General features: G+C 47.5%; 1 protein-coding gene across 7 annotated transcripts in view; it reads left to right on the top strand.

Annotated features, from left to right (window-relative positions):
- The window catches only part of Kif1b (kinesin family member 1B), a 164942-nt gene that overhangs the window by 143478 nt on the left and 9499 nt on the right, over positions 1–11965 (top strand). For all 7 annotated transcript variants that reach the window (XM_012516574.2, XM_023699405.1, XM_023699403.1 and 4 more), the window contains 6 exons: positions 541–674; positions 1550–1611; positions 6499–6644; positions 6998–7237; positions 9165–9236; positions 11560–11681. In XM_012516574.2, coding sequence (XP_012372028.1) covers positions 541–674; positions 1550–1611; positions 6499–6644; positions 6998–7237; positions 9165–9236; positions 11560–11681 — 776 coding nt within the window. The remainder of the gene's footprint in view (positions 1–540; positions 675–1549; positions 1612–6498; positions 6645–6997; positions 7238–9164; positions 9237–11559; positions 11682–11965) is intronic.

Genomic DNA, 11965 nt, shown 5'->3' on the forward strand with positions numbered 1-11965 from the left:
CACCATTCTTTAAAAAAGAAAAGCATATATGGTTTTAAGAAAATTTTACAAGCAGGGTACTGTGGTCCCCACTTACAGGCGCAGTACTCCAGATGCTGATGCAGGAGAATGGTATATTTGAGGCCAGCTTGGGCAACTTAGTGAGACGCTGTCTCAAAATAAAAAGGGTCCTGCATTCAATGCATAATACAAAAAAAAGAAAAGAACGAAAAAGCCAAAAAGTTCACTTCTTGTATTCATGGTTGTTCCAGAGCCCAGTAGCAGTTTAGCAGCCCAGACCCGAGAGAACCTGCCCATCCTGCTTATGCGTCCTGGGATAAGCTCTCCACGCCACAGTGTCCTCACGTAGTAGGAAAGGGGTAATAACAATTCTAACTCCAGAGAAGAGCAGATGGATTTCAGGGGGCCTCGCGCTTTTTACCTGTTGGGTTACTGCTGACTGCTGGAGCCACCAGTCTGGGCGAAGCCCAGCGCCGCCCACCCCCAGGACTGGCTTCCATGCAGCTGCTGCATACCCACTCGTCTGCCTTCTGCTTTCAGCTCGACCACTGCATCCAGCCCGCGGTCATCACCAAGGACGTGTGCATGGTCTTCTATTCCCGAGACGCCAAGATCTCACCACCACGCTCTTTGCGCAGCCTCTTTGGTAGTGGTTACTCCAAGTCACCAGACTCGTAAGTTCATGAGACAAGCTTCCTCCTGGTTCATTGATACCATACAGCGGAATCCCGGCTTGGTGTTCACAGTTACAAATCATTTGTAAAATGGATGCCTGGAGCACAGGAACTAGCAGGCTTGTGTGTAATAAAATGTTGATGGATGGCAGAGTTAACGAAAGAAGGAAAATACTACATTGTGAGCACTTCCAAAATGCTTTCACAGGGGCTTAAATTAGATGAAAATAAGCTGGGTGTGGTGGCACACTGAGAGGCTGAGGCAGGAGGGTTGCAAATTTGAGCTCAGCCTGGTCAACTTAGGAACTTGATGCAACCTTGTCTCAAAATAAAAAAAAAAAAAAAGAGAAAAAAGCTGGGGATATAACACAGTGTGTGTGAAGACTCTGGTTTAGGCCCCACTACAGATAGATAGATAGATAGATAGATAGATAGATAGATAGATAGATAGAGTAAATACCTGTGCATCACCACCCAGTTTGAAGAATAAAGTGAGATTGTTACTGTAATACAGTAGAAGACTCAGCACCCCTTCCTGTTCACAGCCCCCAAAATTGTTTATCACTTCATCCCAGTCAGATGTTTGTCCCTCGTCTCTTTTTTCTTATGGGAAGAAGAGCCAATTTTTTGGTTTTCATATTTGTGTTATAGTTTATTGTTGTTACTCATCATGTGCAAATAGCAGTGGTCGAAGGACTAAGAGAAAAACAAGCTCATGTCTGGAGAACTACCCCTTAAATTTGAATAGGAAAAGGGCTTTATGTTTGGAGTGGGTTGCAGTCCCTGAGGGGAGACAGAATTGTAACTAGAATGCTGAGATGTTCCTGTTTTGTACCGTCAGAGTTAAACAGTTATTTCACTTTATTTTCAAATAGGAACCGAGTCACTGGGATTTATGAACTCAGCTTATGCAAAATAGCAGACACAGGTAGTCCAGGTAAGTGCTTGTGACCCTAGAGGTGACACTTACCTTGCATGTGTTTTAAGTAGATTACAAAACTGTAGTCTAGGGGCTGGTGAGATGGCTCAGTGGTCTAAAGCACCTACTTGGAACAAGCTTAGCAAAGCACAGGGACCGCGGTTCAATCCTCCAGCACCACATGCTGGCCAGCCCTGCCCCTTGGTGGGCTGGGCTGCCCCCCCATAGATAAATAAATAAATAAATAAATAAATAAAAACCAACTGTAGTCTACCCAGGTAGGATGGAAGTAAGATCTATTAGGAAATCATATGTATTTGATGAGCCCCTTTTGTGCTGATAGTGATAAAACTGCAGCATTATTTCATGTTGTATACTGTGGTTATACAAGTTGTACCAAACACAGTGTTGCAGGGCTATGAAATAGTATTTAAAAGTTTGAGTGATATATATATATATATATATATTTTGTTTGTTTCACTACAAAATGGTCCTTCATTTATATCCTCAACCACCCCCCCTTTTTTTTTTTGCATAACCGGAGATTGAACTCAGGCCCTTACGCTTGTCAGGCAAGCACTTATTCTACTGAGCTATCTCTCCAGTCCCTTGTATCCCCCTTTTTTTGTTTAGTTTTGTCAGAGTTGGGTATCCCATTGCCATTTAACTATTGTAGGAGCATGAATTCAGCAAAATAATCCAATATAGGCCAGTAGACCATAATAGTAGTGGGTTATCTACAGGACTGGCAATGTCAGAAGTTATTGATTTTAGCCTTTTACAGCTCAGCATATTAATATGGCTTTATTTTTTATACCTTGTGTTTATACTTTTTTCTGCTGGATGGTTAAGACCAAGATAAAGCAAGACTTATATAACAAAAAATGTAACTTTTATATCTGACAAGTTCAGTCATATCCCCTCAGGATTTACCCTGAAACCGTGTACAGCAGTTTGTAGATCTTTTATCAGTGTCAGCCATCTGGATGAGTCACAGCCATTGCTTGACCAATTTACTCTGTGAAAGCCTGACAGACTGTTTTCTCTCCAGGTGACTCTCCTTAGGCACACTCAACATCATCAGTCACTTTCCTCTGTGGCCCCATAATCTTGAACAGAAAATTTGGGACACCACTGAGTTACAGGATGTTACAGTATAGGTTCTCTTATGTCCTAAGTCCTTGCTGACCTTGAAGGGCTAAGGCCAAAATGTTGGGTATCCTCGTAGCCCTTCTTTTTCTCTAATTTTTTGGTCTGCAAACTTAAGTTGCTAACCCTCCAGAAGAGAAGCTTAATGATACTATTATCTTACAACATAGGCAGTTGAAGGGTCCAGGGAGATAGCTCAGTGCAATAAGTGCTCACCTGGCAAGTGCAAGGTCCTGAGTTCAATCCCTCGTACTGAAAAAAGAAGAAAAAAAAAAAAAAAAGGAGTAGTATAAAGCAACATAGGCAGTTGAGCTTAGCATCACTATCTGTCTGAATATCAAATACCTTAGACATAACATGGAACAGGTATTTTCCAACAATTGTCGATATGCTAAACTTTAAATCCCTATCGAATGTGAAAAAAATAAAAATAAACAATTACAGCCCGGGAGATGGATCAGTAGAATAAGCACTTGCCTGGCAAGCGCAAGGGTTTGAGTTCAATCCCCGGTTCCGCCAAAAAAAAAAAAAAACAACAAACAAAAAAACCCTGAAAGGGGCCAGGGAGATGGCTCAGTTGGTTAAGTGCTTCCCTGGCAAGCACAAGGGCCTGAGTTCAATCCCTGGTTCTGCCAAAAAAAACCCTGAAAGCTAAAAATAAACAATTACACATTTTTACACAGAAATTTAGAAATCTAACCATATACAACATCGTAGCAGGACAGTCCTATGACATTTTTTTCTAGTCTCTTATTTTCTTTTATTACTGTGTTTTGTTTTGTTTTGTTGTGGTACCAGGGATTGAACTCAGGACCTTGCCTCGCCAAACAAGCATTTATTCTACTGAGCTATCTTCCTGGCCCTATTACCTTTTTTTTAAGCAAACATTTACTTGAGAGAGTATAGCAGTAATTGATATGACATTAGAAGCAGTACGCATTTAGAAGGCCAGAATGACAGGCATTAGAGATACAGCTACTTTTTCTTAGTTCAATGAGAAGGAAAATTTGTACTAATAGTGTTTAGACAAGATATCATGTCTGCATCTTGTTCTATGAATAACTATGAAGGCAACAATATGCAATGTATTCATTATTGTAACTGTCCTACTAACCTGTTTTGAAACTGTCTCATTGCTATTTTTTATCAATAAAATTAATTTAAGAAACAAAATAAAATAAAATTACATTTAAAACAAATAAAAGTGTGAGGGCCAGGGAGATGGTTCAGTGGAATAAGTGCTTCCCTGGCAAGCACAAGGTCCTGAGTTCAATCCCCGGTTCCGCCAAAAATAAATAAAAATAAAAATAAAAGTGTGAGTGAGTGAGAATGAATTTGGCTGGAAAAGCTCTTTCCACTTCCCTCCCCACCTTAGCCCAAAGACACTGTGGCAGTAAAACAGTACCTGCAGCAACTGTCCTGGGAAACTGTCAAGAGTCCCATTTCTGGCCTGGTGGTGGCACTCTGGAGTCAGAGCGGTTGCCTAGCTCTCAGCCTGTAGCACTGCAAAAGAAAAGAACAAGAAAATTGAGTTCTTAACCCAGAACCAGCCTGTGGAGTCAGACGCTGGCAGGCGTGTGGAGAACAGAATCCCTCTCTCACTCACCCCAGAGGACAGCAGAAAGTCCTAACCCACCCCTTCCAGTCCCTCTCATTAATCTATCACAAGGACAGTTACATCCTACTTGAGTTTCCAAGAGGATATTGGCACTAGGTTTTTTTTTGTGGGGGGGGGGTTGGTGGAACTGGGGATTGAACTCAGACCCTTGTGCTGGTAAGTGCTTATTCTACTGAGCCATCTCCCCGGCCCCTTGGCACAAGGTTTTTAAAAAACTGTTTGATTAACAAATATGTTATATTTTATTTTTATTTATTTGTTTAGGCCAGGAAGATGGCTTAGTAGACTAAGCACTTGCCTGGCAAGTGCAAGGGCCTGAGTTCAATCCCTGGTTCCGCCAAAAAATAAAAATAAAAGTATTCATTTGTTTGTTTGTGGGCCAGGGATATAGCCCAGTGGCATGAACACCTGCCTGGCAAGCAGAAAGTTTCAAGTTCAAGCCCCAGTACTGAAAAAAAAACAAAAACTGTGTTATGTGGTGCTGCAGATTGAGCTCAGGCCCTGACGCATGCTAGGCAGGCATTCTACCCCAGGGCCACACCTTAACCCAGCAGTTTGAGTCATTTTAGAGAATAACATTCATGGAAAAAAAAAACAAAACACAAAAAACATTTATGAAACAGAAGTTGGGGCCCATAGGTAAGATAGAGATTTTGAGTTTGAATCCAAGTTCCAAGAGCGGCTAATTTTAATGTCCAGATTTTGTGTGTGTGTGTGTGTGTATTTTAGAGTCAAGGTCTCACTGTGTAGACCAGACTGGCCTCAGAATTCCTGCAGAATGCTAGGACTGTAGATGTGTGCCACTGTATAGTTGCCCTGCTTTCCATTATAGTTTCTTAAGGAATTTTCTAAATTAAGATAAATTCATATAGTTACTATGTAAAAATAGTATAATGCCTATGTATTTTTTTGTTTTTCTTCATTTTGTTTTCTTTGATTTTTTAATTTTTCTTTAGTCTCCCATTAAAAAAATAAATGGGAGGGGCCGGGGAGATGGCTCAGTGAAATAAGCGCTTCCCTGGCAAGCACAAGGGCCTGAGTTCAATCCCTGGTTCCACCAAAAAATAAAAAATAAAAATAAATAAGTAAATAAATAAATGGGAAATGCCAGGCATGGTGGCACACACCTGTAATCCCAGCACTCTGAAAGCTGAGGCAGAAGGATCACTGAATTTTGAGGCCAGCCTGGGCTCCATAGTGAGCTCAAGGTCAGCCCGAACTGCATAGTGACACCCTGTCTCAAAAAACTGAATATTTTTTAAATGGGAAGTGAAGACTAAAGCCATCTGTCATTTATAGTCCCTGAATTACTAAATCTATGTGTGCACATAGTTGCTTCCCACTGGTTTCTTAGGGAGCTATCTTGCTGGCCCCTCATAGGCGGTATATTATATATCTCCCTATGAAATATATATATATATATACATTTTTTAAAATGTATTTGGTACAGGGCCTACTATGCAGCTCAGACATGAGGTTACCCTCCTGTTTTCAGCCTCCCCAGCACTGGCATTGCAAGTGTGCACCACAACACCCAGTCTCAGTGGCTGGCTCAGCTCATCCAGGGGCAGGGCTGGCACTGCAGGTAGTGCAGGGCATCGAACCCCTGTGCCTGGGCTTGCCTAAGCAGACACTTAGTCCACTGAGCTATCTGCCGGCCCCTCATGGGGGTAGTTTTAAGTATTTGGAAGCATAGTGCACAGACCCCTTGGTGTCTGTATGCTTGCATGGACCAGTACCATTGTGTTTTCCTCAGTCACAGCTCAGTCTGGTGGCACACAGTTGTAGCACTCGGGAAGCTGAGGCAGGACGAGTCCAAGTGGAGGGCCGGCCCAGGCAGTTTAGTGAGGAGGTCAGCCTAGATTCCAGGGGAGACTGCCAACAGCTTCTGAAGGGCTAAGGGTAGCATTCAGTGGCCGGCACTCACCTAACACAGCAGGCCCTGGATTTGCTGCCTGTACCACGAAAACAACTTGGAGAGTTGCTTTGAAAGAAAAGTGTGGATTTTTATTAATAAATGACACTTCATGGATCTTGAGACAAACAGTCTGTCATATGTTAGGATTTAACTAATTCCTGTTGAACTAAAACTGCAATTGAGTCGTTCCTGGGAAAGCTGATCTGCCCTCTTGTGCCAGGCATGCAGAGGCGGCGCAGGAAAGTGCTGGACACCTCGGTGGCCTACGTGCGCGGGGAAGAGAACCTGGCTGGCTGGCGGCCCCGCGGGGACAGCCTCATCCTGGAACATCAGTGGGAGCTGGACAAGCTGGAGCTGCTGCACGAGGTGCGGGCCGGCGTCCGTGCTTCAGGCCCACGGGCCAAGCCCGAACAGGAGGGCAGGGCTAGGCGCGAACAGGAGGGCAGGGCTAGGCGCGGGAGAGCAGCTGAGGCCTCCTACTAACAAGGGGGCGGGGAACGGGGACGGACACAGGTCCTGGGGGAGGAGCCTGGTGCCACGCCCACTCGCGCCCCTTCAGCCAGGCCCCGCCTCCTATCTGCAAGTTCCCTTTAAGCCTCTGGTTCCGATGGGCCTCCACAGGCCCGGGCCAAGCTGAGAGGCTTTGCAGGGCTTTTCAGTTTCCCGTGATGATGCAGGTGAAATATTTTGCATCTTAAGGCAGTAGTGTTATTTTTCAGGTGGAGAAAACACGGCACTTCCTGCTGCTGCGAGAGAGACTTGGTGACAGCATCCCCAAATCCCTGAGTGACTCGCTGTCCCCCAGCCTCAGCAGTGGGACCCTCAGCACCTCCACCAGCATCTCCTCTCAGATCTCAACCACCACCTTTGAGAGCGCCATCACCCCCAGCGAGAGCAGCGGCTATGACTCAGCAGACATCGAGAGCCTGGTGGACCGTGAGAAAGAGCTGGCCACCAAGGTGGGAGCCCCGTCCTAGCGGAGGGCCCTGCCCAAGGCCTGCAGCTGGCCTCTCGGTTGGCTCACAGCCCTTCCTGGGGGCCGCTGGTTTGAGCTTGTGCAGAGTGCAGCAGCAGATGCACCGATGCCTACCCTGAGCTTAAGTGTTGGGGCAAGAGGGTCACAGGGGCTGTGTCTCTCAGAAGGAGGCCAAGTGGCAGAGGAGATGAGCACTGGAGAGTTTCCAGTGGTCTCCAGGAGTGATGTGTGGTTTTTTGTTTTCTTCATTTTGTGGCTTCGGGGACAGGGCCCACAGTCTTTACTCTGAGCTGTGTCCCCGACCTTTTTGTTTTGTGAGACGTGGTCTTACTAAGTCGCTAAGTTGCCCAGACTGAGCTCAAACTTGCAAGCCACCTGCCTTGCCTCCCTGAATGCTGGGATGATAAAAGTGTTAGCTGCAAATACTTGAAACACTATCTGTCTTAGAAAAACCTCTCTGGGGCAACTCATTCAGGACCCCTTGCGTCTATCAGGAGCTATGCCTATTTCCAATTCCTCTTCTCAATTTTCCTACTCCTAAAAAGAAAAGAAAAATCTGTCTGGCAACAGTGAAGAGGATGGGTTTGTGGCAAAGACAAAGGCTGCGGAAGAGAGAACTCTCATTCAGTAATCCAGTGAAATCCAGTGGGCAACAGGGAAGGCTTTTAGGAGGGATGAAGGGGAGGGGTGGGGTGTGCAGGCAGGAGGCAGGGGCTGGTGGGCACAGTGATAGCTGCAGGGCAGCCAGCTGAAAAGGTGGTGAGAGCGTGAGGGGCTTTTGTGTTTGTCCTGGTGCCCATAACTTGACAGTCTTCTGGTTTGTGTAGGAAAATATGGCCACCCAGAAGTCTCCATGCCAGCTGTTGCAGAGTAAAGTGGAATGAAGAGGGTGCCATTATGTTCTTAAACATTACTGTGTTTACAGTGACTCTTGGGAAGTAGCACTTTATTTTTTATTTTTTTTACGTTTTATTTTTTATTTATTTTTAAAGAGAATATAAATTAAAATTAAAACAAAAATACTGGAAGTGATACAGATTTTCACTTAAAGTAATATGAATTTCACAGTATTTGCTGTAATGCATAATGTTGGGAATAGCACTTTAAATCCATTTATTTTATTTATTTTCTAGACATACACCAGATTTCTCTTGCAGTATACTTTTTTCTTAAAAGGTTATTCAGCCAGGCATGGTGGCATATACCTGTAATCTCAGCAGTCAGGAGGCTGAGGCAGGAGGATGGCCAAGAGCTTGAGGCCAGCCTGTGCTGGCCTACAAAATGAGTACAAGGCCAGCCTGAACTGCATAGTGAAACCCTGTCTTAAAAGGACAAACCATCGAACAAAAGCTTGGGGATATGGCCTAGCAGTGCAGCACCTGCCTGGCCAAGCATGAAGTCCTGAGTTTGAGTCAAAGTGCCCCCCCCAAGGTAATTCAAAGCCAGCTCTCAGGAACTAGAGGAGCCCCTCTCCCCAGTCACCGTGTCTGCATGTGTGGGTGTCAGGTCTTTTAGAACCTTGCCATAGACTTGGCAGATTCTAGAGCTGTCTGGGCGACGCTGAGCTCCAGAGCAGGTTGTAGGTGTAAGAACTTCCCTCTGGCTGGTGTACAGGGCTCCCCTCAGCCGTTTAAGTTGTTTTCTTCTTGTTTTGTGGTACTGAGGACTGAACTTAAGACATCACACGTTCAGCAAGTGCTCTGCGTCACTCTGCATGCCCAGCTCTTTTCTTTTTGGGGACAAGGTCTCGCTGGACTGTCTAGGCTGGCCTGGAACTTGCGGCCCTCCCGCCTCAGCCCCAAGTACAGCCGCTGGGCTCCCAGGCCTGGGCCGTTGCTGCGCACCAGCACGCTTACACCAGCACGCTCACACCAGCACGCTCACAGCATCCTCTCCTCTTCCTTCTCCAGTGCCTGCAGCTGCTCACCCACACTTTCAACCGAGAGCTCAGCCAGGTGCACGGCAGCATCAGTGACTGCAAGGTGAGCGCCCCGGCCTTGGTGTTGGCTGTGTGCCAGTGCCTGCTCTCTCCCCAAAGCCCAGGCTTCTGCTCCCCAGGCTGTGTGGCTTTGGGGTGGCCTGAGCCAGGCACAGCCTCGTGTTTGAGGATGTGACACGCTGCTCTGGGACCGTCAGCAGATAGTCAAGTGCAGACTCAGAGGCCTGGAGCTCAGTGGGGTGGCCCCTCCCCGGTCCCTGGGAGGGTGTGATGGAGGGCGCCTTGGGGAGCTCGGTCATTAGCTCTGTCCTGTCAGCCCAACCTTTGCGCCATTCCTGGCCTGGGCCCTTGGCACTTCCTCCTTCTCGTTCCCTGCTGTCCATGTCCCCTGCTGTCCATGTCCCCTGCTCTTCGTGTCCCCTGCCTGCTGCCTGGGTCTCTTGCAGTCTTCTCTCCGAGACTGCCCCCAAGTGGAGCACACACCATAAGGAGAGGGTACATGTGCATAACATATCTTAGCGCCCCTTTTGTAAATGTCTTTTTTTTTTTTTTTAAATTGTTACAGGGTCTCACTACGCAGCTCAGACTTGTAGTGATCCTCCTGTTTTCAGCCTCCTCAGTGCTGGGATTACAGGCAAATACCACCATGCCCAGTCTCCATGGCCAGCTCAGTGCTCCCAGCGGTGGGGCGGTGCTGACCCAGCCTGTGGTGCTGGGATTGAACCCCTGTCCCAGTGCTTACCTAAGTAGGTACTTAGTCCACTGAGCTATCTTGCCAGCCCCTGTGAATGGCTTTATATATACACATACATGTATATCCCCCACCCTGAGCTGGGACTGAACCCAGGCTCTTTGCACTCTCTATCCTTAGCTATGTTCCTGGCCTATTTATATTTTTCATGTTAAGACACAGCCTTACCAAGTTGCCCAGGCTGGGCTCAAACCTGTGAGCCTCCCGCCTCAGCCTCGCAGGGCACTGCGCTGCCCGTACTCACCAACAGTCACTTCATGTTGGCGCTTGGGCGGACTGCAGTTTTATTAAGAGAACAAAAGTTTGGCTGGCCAAATAGCTCAGTGGATTAAAGCACCTGCCAGCAGGGGCTGGGGGTTCAATCCCCTGGCCAGCTGTGCCAGCTCCGCCCCCAGGGCCCGCTGAGAGGACAGTTGAGGCTGGGCGTGGTGGCGCGTGTCTATAATCCCAGCTCTTGGGAGGCTATAAACAGGCGGATCACTATGAGTCGATCTGGTAGTGAGGCCCTGAACACCCTGTAGACCCTTCCCTAAAAAAAAAAAAAAAAAAAAAAAAAAAAAGAATACAGAAGTTCAACCTCTACAAAAAGGCAGGTGGCAGTCTGGCATCAGGTTGGGGATGGCCTCCACTGTCTTGCAGGCAGGTAAGCACCAGTACACCGCAGCCAAGGTCCCGCCCTGCCACCTGGTGTCCTCTACCAGCTTGTATTGGTCACTAGGCTCACGTGTATTTCACTGTCTCATCTGACATGAGGCTGAGCAGTGGGTCAAAGCCCTTTGGGTTCCACTGGCTCGGAGGTTCCCTGGAACTTCACCTGACCATCTTTTCAGTGTGCCTGGACAGACCCAGGCTACCCTCCTCCTCTTCTTCTTCTTCCTCTTCCTCCTCCTCCTCCTCTTCTTCTTCTTCCTCCTTCTCTTCCTCCTCCTCTTTGTCTGCCATTGTGTGGTCTGCAGCTGTCTTATAGGTGGGCTTTTAGCTTGTTTTATTTTGGTTTTGGTTTGTTGTTTTTTTTTTTAATTTTATTTATTTGTGTGGGTGTATGTGTGGGTGGGTGTGAGTGTGGGGGTGGGGGTGTGTGGCCAGCTCAGCCCACCAGGGGGCAGGGCTGGCTGGCATGTGGTGCTGGGGGATTGAACCGCAGTCCCTGTGCTTTGCTAAGCCTGCTCTAAGTAGGTGCTTTAGACCACTGAGCCATCTCACCAGCCCCTTGGTTTGGTTTTTGATTGCTTGAAACATAATCTTACTATGTTCAGGCTGGCCTTGAGCCCACTATGCAGCCCAGACCTCAGACTCATGGTGTCGCTCCTGCCTCAGCCTCCCAAGTGCTGGGATTACAGGTGTGGCCCACCATAGCCAGCTTTGGTTTTGGAGGTCTTGCCTTATTGTTGAGGCTGGCCTTGAACTCGCTGCGCAGCTCTGCTGGTCTTGAACTGGTGAAGTGCCTGCCTTGGCTTCCCAAGTCCTGGGGTTGCAGGTGTGGCTGCAACCAGGTCTTGTTTTCTTGCCAGACCTTGCAGCAAGCTGGTAGAGGGAGGCGCTGACTGCCAGAGAGCTCCTGTTGCCAGGGCAGTGTTTGTGGCTGCATCTCATGGCTGTGTTCCTTTTCTTCCAGCTGTCTGACATCTCCCCAATGGGACGGGACCCCTCTGTGTCCAGTTTCAGCAGTGCCACCCTCACCCCATCCTCCACATGCCCCTCTCTGGTCGACTCCAGGAGCAACTCTGTGGATCAGAAGTAAGTGCGGGCTCAGAGTGAAAGTGGTGTGGGAACTGGGGAGGCCTTGCCTTCTGCGCTGGAGCTCAGAGAGGCCGCATGTGGGCGTGCCAGGCAGCCCCACAGGGGTTGGGCACCGCCCCGCTCACTCTGATTACACGTCAGGGGCTGCTCTGTGTAAGGTGCAACTTGACATGTATCTAAGAAAAACTAACAAACTCACATTAATCATGAACGAAGGGTTAGCCTCTCGGCCAGGCAGAGCGTGAAATTGCCTGTAATTCTTTTTTTTTTTTTTTTTTTTT

Source organism: Octodon degus, unplaced genomic scaffold (genome assembly GCF_000260255.1).
Source record: "Octodon degus isolate 3935 unplaced genomic scaffold, OctDeg1.0 scaffold00113, whole genome shotgun sequence".
In the NCBI taxonomy this organism is placed as follows: Eukaryota; Metazoa; Chordata; class Mammalia; order Rodentia; family Octodontidae; genus Octodon; species Octodon degus.